At 34.1% G+C, this 17020-nt stretch overlaps 1 protein-coding gene across 1 annotated transcript in view; it reads left to right on the top strand.

Moving 5' to 3' along the window:
• Positions 1 to 16764, top strand: part of LOC149555558 (RNA-dependent RNA polymerase 6-like) — a 52395-nt gene extending 35631 nt beyond the window's left edge. Inside the window, 2 exon segments of the mRNA XM_089829673.1 lie at positions 15617 to 16461; positions 16463 to 16764. Of these exon segments, the coding sequence (XP_089685799.1) occupies positions 15617 to 16461; positions 16463 to 16520 (903 nt within the window). The 3' untranslated portion in view covers positions 16521 to 16764.
• The last annotated feature ends 256 nt before the right edge of the window (positions 16765 to 17020 follow it).

Raw genomic sequence — 17020 nt, 5'->3', positions numbered from 1 at the left:
TAAACGTGACCTCCAATAGCAATAGCATGGATCACAACTCCAAAACACCTCCTATTGAGCCCAAAACGTGAGTTGGAAACAGCAAAATCTTGGCATTTTTAAACCAAAAGTGGCCTTCAAAGGCAATGAAAAGTAACGTTTTTGCAAGGAAATGCAACGCCTAATGCATGGAAAGGGGTAGAAATCCAAAAACGTCCCTTGTAAGGATTTCATGCAATGCAATGAACAAATCTGGACATTCTTGGCAAAAATGTGGTCTTCAAGGGCAACACCATGGGTGTATTTTCTCTTAAAGGCAAAATGGTGGACTCAAGATGCAAATGCATGAGTTACAATGCCAAGTTGCAACCTATTGGAGCTTTTACATATATTAAATTGCATGCATTTGTAACCAAGAGGCAAATCACATTCTATGGGAGTCGCAACATGTTTAAAAATGCATGCAATTTAGTCTCCTATGTAAATTGCACTCTCCAAGTGCTTTTTAATATTTTAAAATCTTGCAATATGGACAAACAATGCAAATTGCATTCTCCAACCCTCGTTACATTTAAAAAAAAATGCAATATGTAATATGCATTTGACATTTTTTGCCTTGAAAAGCAAAATTGTGGACTCCAAATGCATTTACATGTGACACTTAACATGTAAAAGACCATGTTCATGCAAATTGCACTCTCAGAGGTCTTTTACATGTTTAAAAAAACTTGTTTTAAGTGTTTAAAAATGCCTTTCTAGTGCAAATCGCACTCTCTGAGGCCTTTTACATGTAAACATGTAAATGAGTTGAAAGTTGATTTTAAATAACTTAAGTGATCAATTAAGCACATTTTAAATTGATTTTTGAGGAAATATCACTTAATTGGATCAAAAATAACATTTACACTATATTATTTAATATATCATTTGCAAATATTATTCAAAAAGTAATATTAACTTAGATGTTTTGAATTAAAACATAAAGTAACTCAAAAATTAAATCAAATTATATAGTTAATAAAGTCATTTGAGTGAAAATTTTAAAAAACAATTCAACATTAAAATATAACACAAGGTGCTCTATAATCACTTATGTGATAAATTTAAGTGATAAAGTAACTTAAAAACATAACTTAAAAACATAACATAAAGTCAATTTATGTTATATTTTTCAAAAAGTGAATGTCAACATTAAAAAATAACATGATATTTTAAATATGCAAGTGTATTTGGAGGTTGCACTTTTTGGGCACCTAAATTGTCATATCTTTTGATTGTCAAGTCTGATTAAGCCTTAAGATATACCGAATCGAAGGGAAAACTGAAAGCAAGGGTTTGAGCAAAACTAAAAGACCAAAAGCATACCAACACTCGAAAATGCAAAAAAGAACATTGGAGGCTTCATAAATCAAGCAAAAGCTAAATAAAATGAAAAATGAAAATGACTCCATGAAAGCCTTCGGCAAAAGGATTCATTATACAAACTAGGATCAATTGATTGATCAATGTTAGCCAATTAAATAATGAATCATCTTAGAGAATGTGAAACTAAGTTGAATTTTTTTCATACTATTACCTACATTTTGTGGTGACAAAATGTAGGGTAACAGGTAAGTACTTAACATGGGGTAGAATTCAACCAAAGAAATTCCACATTTGTTTGGTTGAAGTAAAGATTGGCAAGCCACTAATTTTGGCAACTAGTATTGTAGGTGGAGACCCAATATTAATGACAAAATTAAATAAATTATATATAATTTAGAACTCATATATATAAACATAATAAAAATTGAATATTATCCTTTTAAATTAAGTATGTACATTATATATTTAACATTATTTATATTTTATAATTTATTATAACTATTAATATATATTAGTAAACAGTAAATTAATCTTTGAAATTCATAATATTAGTTATAAACTATAGGAATTTGTTGCCTCCCCTTTAAAGGGCCATCTATAATAATGCATGATAGTCATAATTTTAAAATTAGCGTATAATATTAATTTATGTTTTTGATCTTATCAAAATCCGTGGGGCGAGACATACAGAGAGAGCACAGGTCATATTGAAACTGTCATTTTGAACAAATTCATTAGCTGCTTTGACACTATCTTACATACCCCTAACAATTTAGGAGGATTGAGGCCCTTTTAGATTTTGCTAATGACTGCCATTGCTCCTCTTGCTTCTATTTGTTGAGGGTTTTCTAGAGGTTCGAAAGAAAACTGAAGGGACAAACTTACAAATTATTTCCATGCCAATTCTGCACCGACTTCATTTCTGTTCTAGAATCAACCATATTTTTGAGTGTTTCATATATTTCATGAATTTTTTTGTAGGATTTCATAGTTTTTTGCAATGACGTTTTCCCGTTTTTTGCCATTTGTTAGGGGCTTTAATATGATTTTAATGTAATTTAAATACAAAAAGAAGCACAGGTCATATTGTAACTGTCATTTAGAACAAATTCATTAGTTGCTTTGACACTATCTCACATACCTTTCACAATTCAGAAGCATTGAGGCCCTTTCAAATTTTGTTGATGACCATTGTGCTCCTCTTGCTCCTCTTTGTTTAGGGTTTCTAGAGGTTGGAAATAAATTATTTCCACACTGATTCTGCACTTTGTTTCTGTCCTAGAACCAACCAATTTCTGAGTGTTTCATCAATTTTGTGAAGTTTTTTGTAGGATTTCATAGGTTTTTGCAATGATGTTTTACTTTTTCTTTTTTCTATTTTTAGGGGCTTTAATATGATTAAGATGTGATTTAAATGCGAAAAGGTCATTGCAAATCGGGTAATTGATTGGTCAACAATTTTTTAATGAATCAGGAATTTTTTGGGGAAAAATTGGTTGGCTCTAGGATTTAGGATTAATTGGGTATAATCGGGATTTTTTGCAGATTTCTGCTTCTATGATTTGAGCAAGGTTATTAACTTCACAATTTTTGTGCAAAAAGAGTCAATTGCTTGACTGTGACTGAAAGTGACAGTCACTATTTACAAAAATATATAATAAGACCTATAAAACTAGAGAAGAAAGTATAGGCATTGAATTGTCTCTTGATCCACTGGTTAGTTGTTTTCCATGAACTTGACTTTCAAGTACAAATGCAGCAACTGTGTCTAATGACCATCCTTTTCTTTAATGAACATTCCATTTTCTGAGTCACGAAGAAGAAAAAATCGAGTATGTGCCAAGTCCACATAACAAGGCCATGAATGTGTTAATATTAGGTTGACATCCATTTTCGTAAATCTTCTTAAATGCCATTATGGAGCTATATCAGGCTGGCCTTAATTGCAGTTCTGAATATTTAGCAACTTTGGTATTGACCATATTCTTGCATTTGAAGCAATGACTTGATAGCCATCTCTAAATGTTTGAAGAGACACCCATTTTAATAGTAAGGTTTGTAGTGTCCTCAAGATAAACACCGTGCGCATGATGTTTATCCTTGAGACTTACAAATACAACATTTAATAAAACTCAATTCTGTCACTTTGATTGATGTAAGAATTTGCCTTAGGGCAAAATTCACCCAAGATCAAAGAACTCAAGCACAAGCATAACAGTAGACCAGAAAGAGTACGATCAGAATATCGATATGTATTCGATTCAATGTGAAAGTACACTAGGAGTGCCTGTATATAAAGGCCTCTGGAATGCTTCTAGAATACATAGGAATCAGCAACATGATAAGTCATACAACCAGGGACATGTCCACTAGAGATGGGTTATCCTCCATTAATGACTGTGGCAATATAAGCATGTGGACTATGTTGATGCCGTGACCACTTGCTGCAACTGTCGATAGAAACCCCACGTATCTGAATTTGTTGAAGCACTATCATTGGTGTCACTATCAGTATCGACACAGGGACAGTTGAGTAGTTTTAGAGACACCTTTCATCATCAAGATTCTTTCTACACATAGGGAAAGCATCTCACCTGTACCTTTGCCATTGTTTCTTCCAAAGGGGAGGAACATCATTCAGCGGTCATGGACTAGCTTCTTCCTTGGAGCAGCAATCATTGGTCGGCACTCTTCATTAAGGGGGGGTGGGGCTACCTTGTCTCTCCTTCTTTCTTATGGGGGGGACTTTTTCCTCTTATGGGTTTTTGTCCTTCTCATTCTTCACTATCGTATATACTTGATGTATGTCGTAATGGGGGGGTCTTGATTACTCCATCCATCCATGCATCTTGTCTTTTCATCTTTCTTTTTGGGGGAGGGTTTTTCCCATGTGGTTTTTCCTCTTTCTCCGCTTTATGAGAGATTGCATTTCATTATGTACATGGGTACCTAACATGGCCTAGTAGCCGGGACCCATTATGCATTTCATCCTGGCTTTTGTAAGCTTAAGTGCATTCCCCGAAGTTGCACTTAAGGGGGGGTGCTGGTGTACATAAGTCTTTACTATTTACACTTTACTTAAGTTTACTTAGGTTAATGCATTATTTTATTATTTATTTGGTGAGGCACTTATGAGTTTGCGTACTTTTATGAGTTGTCATGTTGACAACATAGAAGTAAGCAACTCTAATTCAACACATGGTGTCTACAATACTGAAGTTTGCATAATTAACTGAGTTGTCATGTAGACAACACAGTTATTCGCACTCCTAATTTAGCACATGGTGTCTACAACATTATTTTGTGTGCTACACCTTTGTAGGCTTATCCTCTCATCATTGCACTTACTCGTGTGTTTAATAGAGGATAACCCATATCTGGTGGACATGTCCCTGGTTGTATGATTTATCATTTTGTTGATTCCTATGCATTCTAGAAGCATTCCAGAGGCCTTTATATACAGGCACTCCTAGTGTACTTTCACATTGAATCGAATACATATCGATATTCTGATCATACCTTGTTGGTCTACTGTTGTGCTTGTGTTTGAGTTCCTTGATCTTGGGTGAATTTTGCCCTAAGGCAAATTCTTACAGTAAAGCCTTTTCGTCATATTCATTCTCGCACATCTTACAATCATGACATTCAAATAGATGATATCTCTTTGAGACGTTTTTGTCAAATAGTTACAAGCTACCTGTTTTCTTTTCATGGAAGTTTTTCAAGTCTTTTCAACAAACTTATCTTTTAAATATTGCACCAACCTTGCATTTCACGAGTTGCCATTTCTTCTGGCACTTTGTTGAAAAGTCCAAGAGAAATGCCCATGATTCCATAGTTAGCATGCATGTCAGCATGAATGTTTTCAGATTTACATCTAATATAAATATTTCTTATCCTTATGCTTTACAGGATGCCAACACACTAATTCGAAGCTTCCATATTCCTCACTTCACAGGTGTATAGATACTAGCAAAGTACCATGTCTAAACTCCCACATTTTGCACCACCACACATGCAACTCCTATGATAATACAAAAAAGCTTCCATTTTGAGAAGTCATGAAGGAGATCAGGAATGGCTGTTTAATTCTGCTTTATGCTGACGAATCAGTTTCCTTCAAGTCTTGCAAGCATAGTTTCCCATGTGACGGCATTACTTGTGAGCCTTGTCTATGCTTCAACATTATGTATGCATGCCTGCCAGAACATTTCAAACTTAAATATTTGACAGGGAATTCCCTATTAATATGCTTCGATTCCTGAACAATGTGATTGGAGGTTGTTGAATTGATTTTATATTGGCCAAGTGCTTTTGCTTGACACTTTCCAAAACCATTTTAACTGTTCTGATTTTTTAATAATCTTATCATCATTGAATTTGATGAGATGACCTCTCTTTTCAGGCATTCTGTTAAACTATAGAGCTGTGCTATTTGCAATTGTTTTATTCCTCTCCTTGAGAAGATGTATCTTCGAGGCATTTTGTTAACACACACTGTCAAAGTCCTTTCAACAAGCCGCTATATCACCCCTGATCTTTTGCATCTCACTTTCCTTCATTTCACCGTGCCTCATGTATGTCTATCTGCCATTATAAAATTCTCATTCGAGCATATGAGCAAAGAGTGCTGCATAGGTTGTTGAAAGTTTACACAGGTCAATTTTGAATTTGGTTGAGTATATAAAGCGTTTTCAACAAATAGTTGGTGCACATCTCTGTCTGAAGCTTCCCATTCGGCATGGATGTAACGATCCCAACCGGTTATAGCTTTAACAAACACCAAGTTCCTTTACTATTCAGTTATTTGACATTTTGTCAAACACTTTGCAAGCAAGTGCTGAATATATAAAAATATAAAAATAATTGAAATGCAATGCCAGGAAGCAACTCACAGATTTATAACAGCCTTTTGCTTATGCAATTTATTTTGTTTACCCAACTAATGACAATTGGAATCAAAATTGCATAAATTCAATTCATGTACAAATGGAACCTGATTGATATGTAGCCCAAACGATCCAAGAATCTACCCAGTTACTCCTCCTAGACCCCAACGTGACTCACAGCAGTCTCTTATAATCACCTTTAAACATCCACAGTAGGCAGATTGCAAACATCTCCCCCCGCCAAGCTGAATGCAGTGCCCAATAAATGCTGCATGGGCTCCAAATCATGCATGGGACCTCCCAAATACTAAATGCAGGCCTTTAGAAGTTTAACACAGGCTCCCCAATTTCTCAACCCTGGCCTTCAAAACTGATCACAGCCCTACAAACACACAAATCAACAGCTAGGGCTACCAATCTTGCCCAAGCTGGATGCCAAATTACAGGTAATTTCCAGCGCCTGGTAAAAATAGAAATTCGAATGCTTACAACAGATTATACTGGTCAGTCAAACCAGAATATGCCAAGGAAGGATAAACGGCTCTCTCTGCCATGAATTTTCAGCCTTCTTAACAAGTCAGATTGATGGGCGAGCTGTATAAATGTTTCCAGATAGAGACTCAGACTACGCAATCAGAGATCAATATCACCTTAAACCAGAGGTGACAAACGCCCTAAAACAGATAGAATAGGTGCCACAACAGATATTGCAAGGTGCACAATTTGTAGATGTGAATTGCAACAAAACAGGGATTAATATTACCAGTTTTTGTCATAGGCAAGTTTGCCTCAATGCCAGTCGAATGAACACCAGCCAACAGTGGATATAGGTGCTCTCAAAATAGAGGTAAGAATCACCAATTTCTTCCAGTGAACAACCAACTTCTGAGTCGCAGTGTGAAACGGTAGAGAAGAGGCTTAGAAAGTCAGATTAGAGATCTCAGTACAAAACCACTATACTTCAGCAGTGGAATTGAATTCCCAAACTCAACCCTCCCAAGAAATGACAGAAGCAAATAGACAATTGGATGCCTTTCTCACCAAATGGGCTCATATTTATAATACAATCTGATACCTAGCTTCTTCTTCACACTTTTCACTTAAGAAGCTTCATCTTCACAATTCCGTTTTATAATATTAAATAACATACAGTGCCTTAATAATAATAAAGCATTATTAACATATTAATGAATATGAATCCATCAATAAATCACTCCATCCAATGCAGGTGATGACCAACTACTAGCATCACCAATTGCACTGTTATATATGGAAACTGCCCAAAATATATTTACTAAAAATAGAAAGTCCACAATTGAGATCCTCAAATCCTAGTGTTAGCTGTCGAGGGTTGCGATGATGAGCTTTGACCAAGCCAACTGCAGAGACTTGCTAAAAATGGGAACATTATAATGGACGGCATGGCAACAGTAATTGTAGAATTTGGCTTTATACTTATAGAGTGTAATTATTCAAGGCTTTCCATAAGTTGGTTAAGCAACTTTTGTGTGCATTATTTTGCAATCACTTTCTTGCATTCCTTGAGATGATATATCTTAGAGGCTTTTTGTCAAGTGGTTCTGGTAGAGGGAGCAACATGCGAAATACATATTACTATTCGATCTCAATTCTGTTACTTCCATTTTGTGTATACTAGACAATCCTTTTGTACCGTGCAATGACATCTCTATTCCATACTACATTCTAAAGCTTCCATTGTTGGTGCAGATAGGGACGGTATTGGCAAAATTTGTGGAATTGATTTGAAATTTAATAGATGTATTTGTTAAAAGATAAAAATTTCAAACACATTTAATCAAATTCATATTCGGCATATTTTGTAGTTGTGGTATTGCTATCAAGATTCAACTTCGTACTTTTGAGTTAAACTTATTGACCCATGTTTCATGAGTATTCAAGTGAGTCCATCTCATGAGAATAAATGGAATACTCAGCACTTGTTGAATCGAGGTGATGCTCACAGCGGCGAAGCTTCGGTTATTCCTGGGAGGTCACCCATCCTAGTATTGCTACAACTTGAGCACACTTAACTACGTAGTTTTCTTTATGGTTAATCCCACTCTGCTTGCAACCCCATTTGGAAAAACCTTCACCAAGTGTTGTGCCTTATGAACCATTCATTAGAAAGCCCCTTAAGCTCATCATTGATAACTAGGAGATGTTTTTCACAACAAGTCATATCCTATGGAAAATATCTCCTACTTGTTTTGTAATTGTTAAATATCATAGGATGTGGTCTATTTTGAGGCGCTTGGTCAAACAGTTAATTATGTATGATTCCATATTTTGGTTTTGAGTCAAGAAAAAAAAGTTTGAGCACCTTCCACACTACTGGCCGAGCATTTACAACAAATGCATTCCATGAGACAATGTCTCTAAAGTGCTCTATTAGATTGTTAGTGTGCATTGTCTCTTCTTCACATTTTGAATGCATTTCTACCAGAACGTTCCCAGCCACGTATCTGATAAAAATGTTAACGTACATATGGATTCATGGACAGACTTCACAAACTTTCCAGCTTACTCAATTAGTGGTTGTTGAACCAAATTCTACCCGCTTAAGAAGAGAGAAGGATTCATGAATATAAATTCTACCCACTTAAGAAGAGAAAAGGATTTAATCCTTTTCTCTTCTTAAGGGGGTAGAATTTGGTTCAACAACTGCTAATATATATTGATGAATCCTTTTCTCTTCTTAAGCTTCCATATCGATGGAGTTTTGGAGGTAAAATTTGGTTCAACAACCGCTAAATGCATAAGTTTGAAAGTTTGTAAAGTCTGTCCATGAATCCTGTAACGCCCCGCTCGGGAACCCAAGAGAATTAAACCTAACATGTTACAATGTTTACTGAACTATTTTTTTTTTGAAGTTTAAACAACATCAAGATAACATTAATGCGGAAGCAATATGAACATACACAACAAATACACATTTGCAATTACAGATATAGTTTCAATTCCTCAAAGGTTCCTTTACGTTGAGTCACATTTAATAATTTTTAAATTAATTAGTTTAAGTTCCAAGTACAATGTCTCATGATCATAAAGAAATACTAGATACATAATCGCATAAGCAATTGCATAAGTATAAACAATACAATGAAAGTACATCCAATCAATAACATCCACTGCACATGTCGCAGGGTATGTGAGAATAGATACAATACATCAAAATACATGATAACATATATACTTCATCTGAAAAGAAGTCTCTGAGATAAGAAATAAGAATGATAAAGGTACATCTTCTACAACGAACATCCAACAGCTGGTAATGTGAGGGGAACCCAAATGGTAAGAAGACACTACCTCCCGACCGTGTGGTTACCTAGTCAGGCTTCCACTCCCACCGTGCAAGGAAGATAATGAACGATCCACAAACGGCTATCAAACATAAAACATTCCTAGGCATGGAATACCTACTAGCCAGAACTATCTCAAAGGTAACACATACTACTCAAGAAGATAAAATAATCCAAAAGTAAGAACACTCAATCCAATATTGACACCACATAACCAAACATCATACACGAACCAAGTATAAACCAAATACCAAGATCATAAGATAAAGTCAACGAAAGATAATCATCTCAATTCAAAAGCCACATGTCAAAAGTACAACATCCATGAATCACCAATCATCCTCAATGAAAGTAATAACCACAATAAACACATCCAACAATAAATACACCACCAGAGGTACAAAAAATCTATAGAGGAGACTCAGGCTACATACTAGGGAGTGTCATCACATCGCTGCTTGAGTTACCTTGGACTGATCTCTTAATAGACCCCGGACCCTCAAGCGTTGAGTTACCCTAGACTGGTTACTCAGAACCCCGGACCCTCAACATCACACATATGGAAACTAGAAAGCCCTCTCAAGAAGACGAGGCACTCATCTCATTCCCATCCTTAGTCTATACAAGCACTAAAGGCATGGGTGGATCAAATATCTCTAACTTATCTTTTTAAGTGTGTTTTCCCCCCAAAAGTTTTAATTACTAGATTATCACTTATTACCTAACTTGCATTAGGTTACCTTGGTACTGACCACTTTGGGTCCCGGACCCCTATGCAAGCCACTCCCAAGTCACGTACCTAGACAACCTCTCCTAAGCACATAAAAACATAGTTGTGTCCCATACCACAACACCCATAAAGATCAAACTCGGTTCCTTAATAGGCAACTTGATAATAAGATGGATCAAACTAAATCCAAATACACATAAATGCTCACAAAACAAATCTCATAAGTATAAACTCCAATATGAATGTCAAAACACATCATGACATCCAATCACATCAATAGTATAAAATAAATCTCACAAAACCTCTGGTGTACTCCCTAGACTGGTCGACATCTAATCAACACCAAAATCTCAAAGCATAGGAAGTACAAGTAAAACAATACAGATACAAAGAGTAAGTTTCATGTTTGGCTTAATCGAACTCACGTAGTTAAGTTGAACATAAGGTTTCATTTTCAGTTAAACATATGTTTTAGGTAATAAGTTTTCGCAATCATTCCTTTTAACTAACCCATTTCTATATTTAAATGATTGTTCAATTACCTTATAACTAAGCTAAGGATAATCATTTATTTATTTATGTTATAAAAACAATACTTAATGATTTTAAATAAAACAAATTCGACTTTATTAAAATCATTAAACCCTCATTAATATCTTCCATTAAATCAATAATCTAATTTTACAATTTTAACAAATAATGTCCATTATTAATTAACTTTAATTAAGTTAATATTAATTAAATTAATCAATAATTGTTCATTTAAATACTTATATTGAAATCTTCATTGATTATCAATTTATTAATATTTAACTAAAAACTATTAATAATTATGAAACTACATTAAAATATATTAATATTTAAATTATTAAATATTAATAAAGATCATTAATAAAACATTATTAAATCACATTTATTAAATATATTTTAAAACGCATTAAAATTTATTAAAAAAACAAAATATAAAAATGTATATAATTCGGCATGTTTAAAGGCCCGCTGGCCTGGTACCTGCGACAGCAGCGGTACCGGCTGCTGCGGCAGTCTCTGCCGGCAGCAAGTACGGGGGGGGGTATATCCCACCCTAACAATATTATCATTATTATTATTTTTTAAATCAAAATTATATTATTTCGAAATACGTTTTATTTATTTATTATAATTTATAAAATTTCGAAAAACGTTTTTATTATTATAATAATTATAATTTTATAAAATTTTGAAAAACATTTTTATTATTATAATTATTATAATTAAAAGCTTTGTGTATATATAAAATTTATTATATAACTTTCTTTTATCTCCCTTCTATATATATATATATATATATATATCATTTTTACACAATACTTCTTTCAGTTCATAATAAAATACGTATATATTTTTAATCCATGATTGAAACTTCAGTCTAATAGGAAAAATAAATCGAACCCTTTGAATTTTCAATCCTAAGATTTTCATTTCCAAAAACAAACCCTTCCAAATTTTAATTTCTTAATTTCTTCTTTTGATCCAAAGAACAAATCTCGATTTAACACTAATTCCTTTCAATTGTAGAACGAGGTTATCTAAATAGTTTTTCAATCCCGATTCCCAGAAGAAATCAAATTGTAAAAGATTCAGAAGAAAGGTAGCAAGATTCATTCAATAAAATTTGAGAAAGCAATTTCCAACAAGCACGAAGAAGACAAAGATCCGAAAGTGTTTCTAGAATGGTTCACAAACCCTACCTTGATTTGATGCTAACAATTTGGTGAAACCCTTGCTAATCCGAACCCTTCCAAGCTTTCAAAGATTTCTTTGTTCCCCTTTCCAAAAGTGTGTTCCCTGAAACCTGTCCCTCTAATAATGACCCCATAATCCTCTAATATAGAATCTAATTACCTTTTAGGGTTTCTATCTCCACAACTCTAAAATAATAATTACTTTATTTAATTAATTCATTCATGCACAATTAATTTTCTTTTTAAATTAAAATATTCTTTTATTAATCCTTCATGCACTTTAAGTGAATTGTTAAATTACTTTATTTAACTTTCCACTTTGACTTTGCTTTTAAAGTTAATTTATAATTTTAATCTCATGCGTACTTTATTAAAATATCTTAATCAAGTTCACATATTTTATCTTTTAAATTAATCTCTTATATTTAAAACTCATTCATGCAAACTTAAATCTTTTCCATAAATTAATATCTTTTCACTTCTTAATTTATTTTTGAATGTTTAAATTTGATAAATATTTATTAACTTAAATAACAATAATATTTAGCATTTATTTAAAAATGAACTTTAAATATATTATTATTAAATTAAATAAATATTATCACGTTCTAAATTTAATCTTAAAACTTTTATTATCTCACTTGTATTTGAAGAAGTTATTGAAAGGTGATGATCTTACAATAACTTAATTTTCTATTATGATGGATATCTTATGATGTCTATGCAGATCATTATAGTTTATACTTTGCACAATGGATTTTTTTTATGGCGCGCATTATGAGATGCGTGTGCACATACCTTATAAACATTTTTGAGTACATGGTGAATGTTATGCAAATTGATGTTTTGGAGGCCATTACATGGAGTACTTGGCGAATATTTTGCGACTTGATGTTTTGGAGACCATTACTCACAGTACTTGGTGAATATCTTGCATCTCGATCTGGAGGCCATTACTCAGAGTATTTGGTGAATATCATGTGTTGATATTTTGGAAGACCAATACTCATGATATTAGGTGTGACATCAAACATTATTTGAGTACTTCGTGAATATCACGTTTGATACTTGGGAAGACCAATACTTATGATATCAAATGTGATATCAAATTGTTATTTAGAGTATTTGGTGAATATCATGTGTTAAATACTTTGGAAGACCAATATTGTGTAGTTTTTGAGTCAAACTCATTGACCCATATTGCATGAGTAGTGATTCAACATGAATCCATCTCTCATGAGAATAAATGGAACACTTAGTAGTCATTGGATCTAGGTGATGCTCATAGAGGTGAAGCACCAGGACTTCTCGGGAGGTCACCCATCCCAGTAGTACTCCAGCTTGAGCGCTTAACTGTGAAGTCTCCTCCATGGTTAAATCCACTCTGCTTGCAACCCCATTTGCAAAACCTTCACTAAGTGTTGTGCCTTATGAACCATTTATTAGAAAGCCCCTTAAGCTCATCAATTGATAAGTAGGAGATAATTTCCACAACAAGTCAAATTGTGGTATTGCTATCAGGATTCAACTGTGTAGTTTTTGAGTCAAACTCATTGACTCATATTTCATGAATAGTGATTCAAAACGAATCCATCTCTCATGCGAATAAATGGAACACTTAGCACTCATCAGATCTAGGTGATGCTTACAGAGGTGAAGCATCGAGACTTCCATTTATTCTCATGAGAGATGGATTCGTGTTGAATCACTTATCATGAAATATGGGTCAATGAGTTTGACTCAAACTACTCAGTTAAATCCTGATAGCAATATCACAATTTTACTTGCTGTGGAAATTATCTCCTACTTATCAATACTCATGATATCAAAATGGTGGATATCTTTTGATCAAAGATGTCCTTAAAAATTTGCCATTTACTAATATTGTCAATGGTGTAATATTTGTCTTGTGTTTATCCTTCCTAGCTAAGAGGGAGTGTTGATGTTTGGTAGCTTTAGTTGGATAAACTATGAGACTAAAATGCAGATATATATATGAGATATAATATATATCTATATATTATTAAATGAGATATCATTATTTGTTATAATATTAATATCTAATTATCAAATAGACATGTCCCATGAAGGGACATGTCTCTTCATAGCCTTTGCTCATTATAAATTATAGGTTGCTGCCTTTTGGAACACACACTCCAAAACATTATGGAAGTGCTATTACATTTGCAGCGGTCCTCAGAAAAATAACAGTTTCTAAGCCCTTTACTGTTTTGGTATTGGCTGAAGAATCTAGCTTCACTACTGTTCATTGCATTTTCTTGAAACATTTTCAATCCCCCTTCATAAAATCTGTATTGTGCATACCATCCTGACAAATCTCCACGCTCTGTTGAAAACCTCATTCCTGTATGTCTTTCTGTACAAGTAGTTAGAAAAGAGTTCTTGAAATTAATCTCATATATGGAGGTTAGAAGTGCTCAAAGTTTGAGCATTCCTAACTAAATGGAGGTTTTAAGTTAGAAAAGAGTTTTTGAAATTAATCTCATATATGGAGGTTAGAAGTGCTCAATGTGCTCACTTTTTGAGCATTCACAACTTTTTGATTTTGAGTGCTCGATCTTTGAGCATATATTATCATTTTAGTTGTGTGTGCTCAATTTTTTAGCATTTCTAACCTAAGAGGTTAGAATTTAAACTATTTGAGCATTATTGAATGAGGTTATGAGGCATTTTTAATTGTTTTTCTTCTGAAAATAGCTTATTTTAATTAGAAATAATTGAGGAAGATGTGTGAAAAATAATAAAATTATTTTGGAAAATAATTTTTAATTATTTCTCATCGAAAAGTTGAAAGAAGTAATCTTGATCATAGTGAACTCGAGGAAATTCAGATATGTATCAAAACACCCAGGCCAACATTTATGAACGGAGGCTTCGGACTACTAACATTTGCACATGCAATACACAGACTTTGAAAAGCCAGGCTTTGAATTTGGTATAAATTTTTAAATTATGGGCCAACAAAAGTATAGGCAGTAAATGCTTACTCTTGAATATCTTTTGCTAAGTTTCATCACCTTGTATTGTAACAAACCTTGTGGATCTTTAGTGGTGAATAGAAACAAAACATTTTTTTAAAAGGGAACCCTAATTTTCAAGGGACTGTAGGGGAAGAAGCTTTGGGGGTCTAGATGCTAACAAGAAATCTTATTATTTGGAACTTGAGCTCATGGTTATTTTTTCCTTTTGTTACAAGTTACTCTCCCACAGCGTGAATTGACAGGAATGCTTTGTGGCCTCCCTCTCAATCTGTTAGTTAGTATATGTGGGAGAACTGTCTCTATTGGCTTTCTATATCTACAATGCATGCTTGTACTTACAATCTATATAAATTCACCATTAGACAGATTTAGAGTCAAAAGCTAAACTTGTACGATTTAGAATGTTGTGCTTCGATCATCCATCAACACTTGGGCCCGTTGCAGGAACCGATGGATGTGTCTGTGACTTCGGGCTAAACCATCTTTACTTGCTTTCACATGTTTCTACATTGGGTCTTGCTTGTTAGGTGATCAAGAAGAAAAAAAGGAAGATGCTTATTTAGAATGTTATTTAATCATTTGTTAATGCGTGGATGTTTTGCAGGACATAATTGAATTTTTTGTGCGACACATGGTCAATGATAGTTTGGGTGTTATTTGCAATGCACATGTTGTTCAGGCTGATCTAAGTGATTGTGGTGCACTGGATGAAGGCTGTCTTAAACTTGCAGAGTTGGCAGCCATGGCCGTAGACTTTCCTAAAACTGGAAGAGTAGCAGTGATGCCACCAAATCTGCGACCCAAGCAATATCCGGACTTTATGGACAAAGATGATTTTATTACTTACAGGTCAGAGAAGGTTTTAGGGAAGCTGAATCGCAAAGTGAAGGATACATTTGAAGAGGTTGATAAACATAAATGTTCTGTTGGAATTGTCAATGCATTGGAAAGATTGCCTTATGATTCTGATTTAGAAGTTGATGGGTTTGAAAAATATGTTGAGGAGGCTTGGCGATGCAAATGTTTGTATGATAGACAACTTCATGCTTTGATAGGTCAGTTCAATGTTAGGAAAGAGGGGGAGGTTGTCACCGGACAGATTTCTTCCCTCTCCAAACACAATAGCAGGCGGCAGGGGGAAATCAAGGAGAGACTGCAGAATGCATACAAAGCTTTGCGAAAAGAATTCCGCTTAATTTTTGAGGAAACAATGAATTTCCAAAATATAGATCCATGTGAACAGTCCAAATACGAAGCCAAAGCATCTGCATGGTACCATGTAACTTATCATCCAACATGGTTGCAAAAGACCACGGAACAGCTTACAGAACCAGATGATTCTCCCAGTGCTCCTCTTTTGAGTTTTGCATGGATTTCTGTTGATTATTTAGCCCAAATAAAGTTGCGGAAGGTCAGGCCAGATGTGGATTACAGTTCAGCAATAAGATCATTTACTACCTTTTTGTTTGGCAAGTAATAAATGGATTGGTGATTATCAGTTCAAGTAGCTTTTCTACTTAACCATTAGCATGTCAAGCATATTGGTTTTAAGTGGTTAAAGTAGTTTGCCACCAGCTGTGGTGGCAAAACATGGGGAAAGTTCTTCTATAAATAACCCCTAACCAGCACGGCCACTCTGCCATTACTCACGTCTGATTCTTCTGTACCTTCTTGTAAAGATATATCTTACTCACTCCTTGTATTACTGATGTCTGATGATTATATCAAGTCCTATGGACTTATTATTCATCATATTACTACCTATTGATGCTCAGGCACATTGATTTTAATTAGTCGATGAAATGGACTGTCTGCTAAGCTGGAATGACCTGGGACAAGTTCTGTCTGCAATTGTATTAAGTCTGCCTTTATTGTACATTCTTAGGCAAGAGAGTTTTTTATCATCCTTTTGTTGCCATTTTTCGATTTATTTCAGTCATTTCAATGTATTTTCCTCACTAATGTGGTTAATCACCATTAATGTAACTTGTTAGTCCCTGCCTTACAG

The sequence above is a fragment of the Cupressus sempervirens genome, chromosome 5 (genome assembly GCF_028749045.1).
Source record: "Cupressus sempervirens isolate cs-2001-9-10 chromosome 5, ASM2874904v1, whole genome shotgun sequence".
Classification (NCBI taxonomy): Eukaryota; Viridiplantae; Streptophyta; class Pinopsida; order Cupressales; family Cupressaceae; genus Cupressus; species Cupressus sempervirens.
Note: the sequence above shows the minus strand (reverse complement) of the source record. Positions and strands in the feature narration are given on the sequence as shown.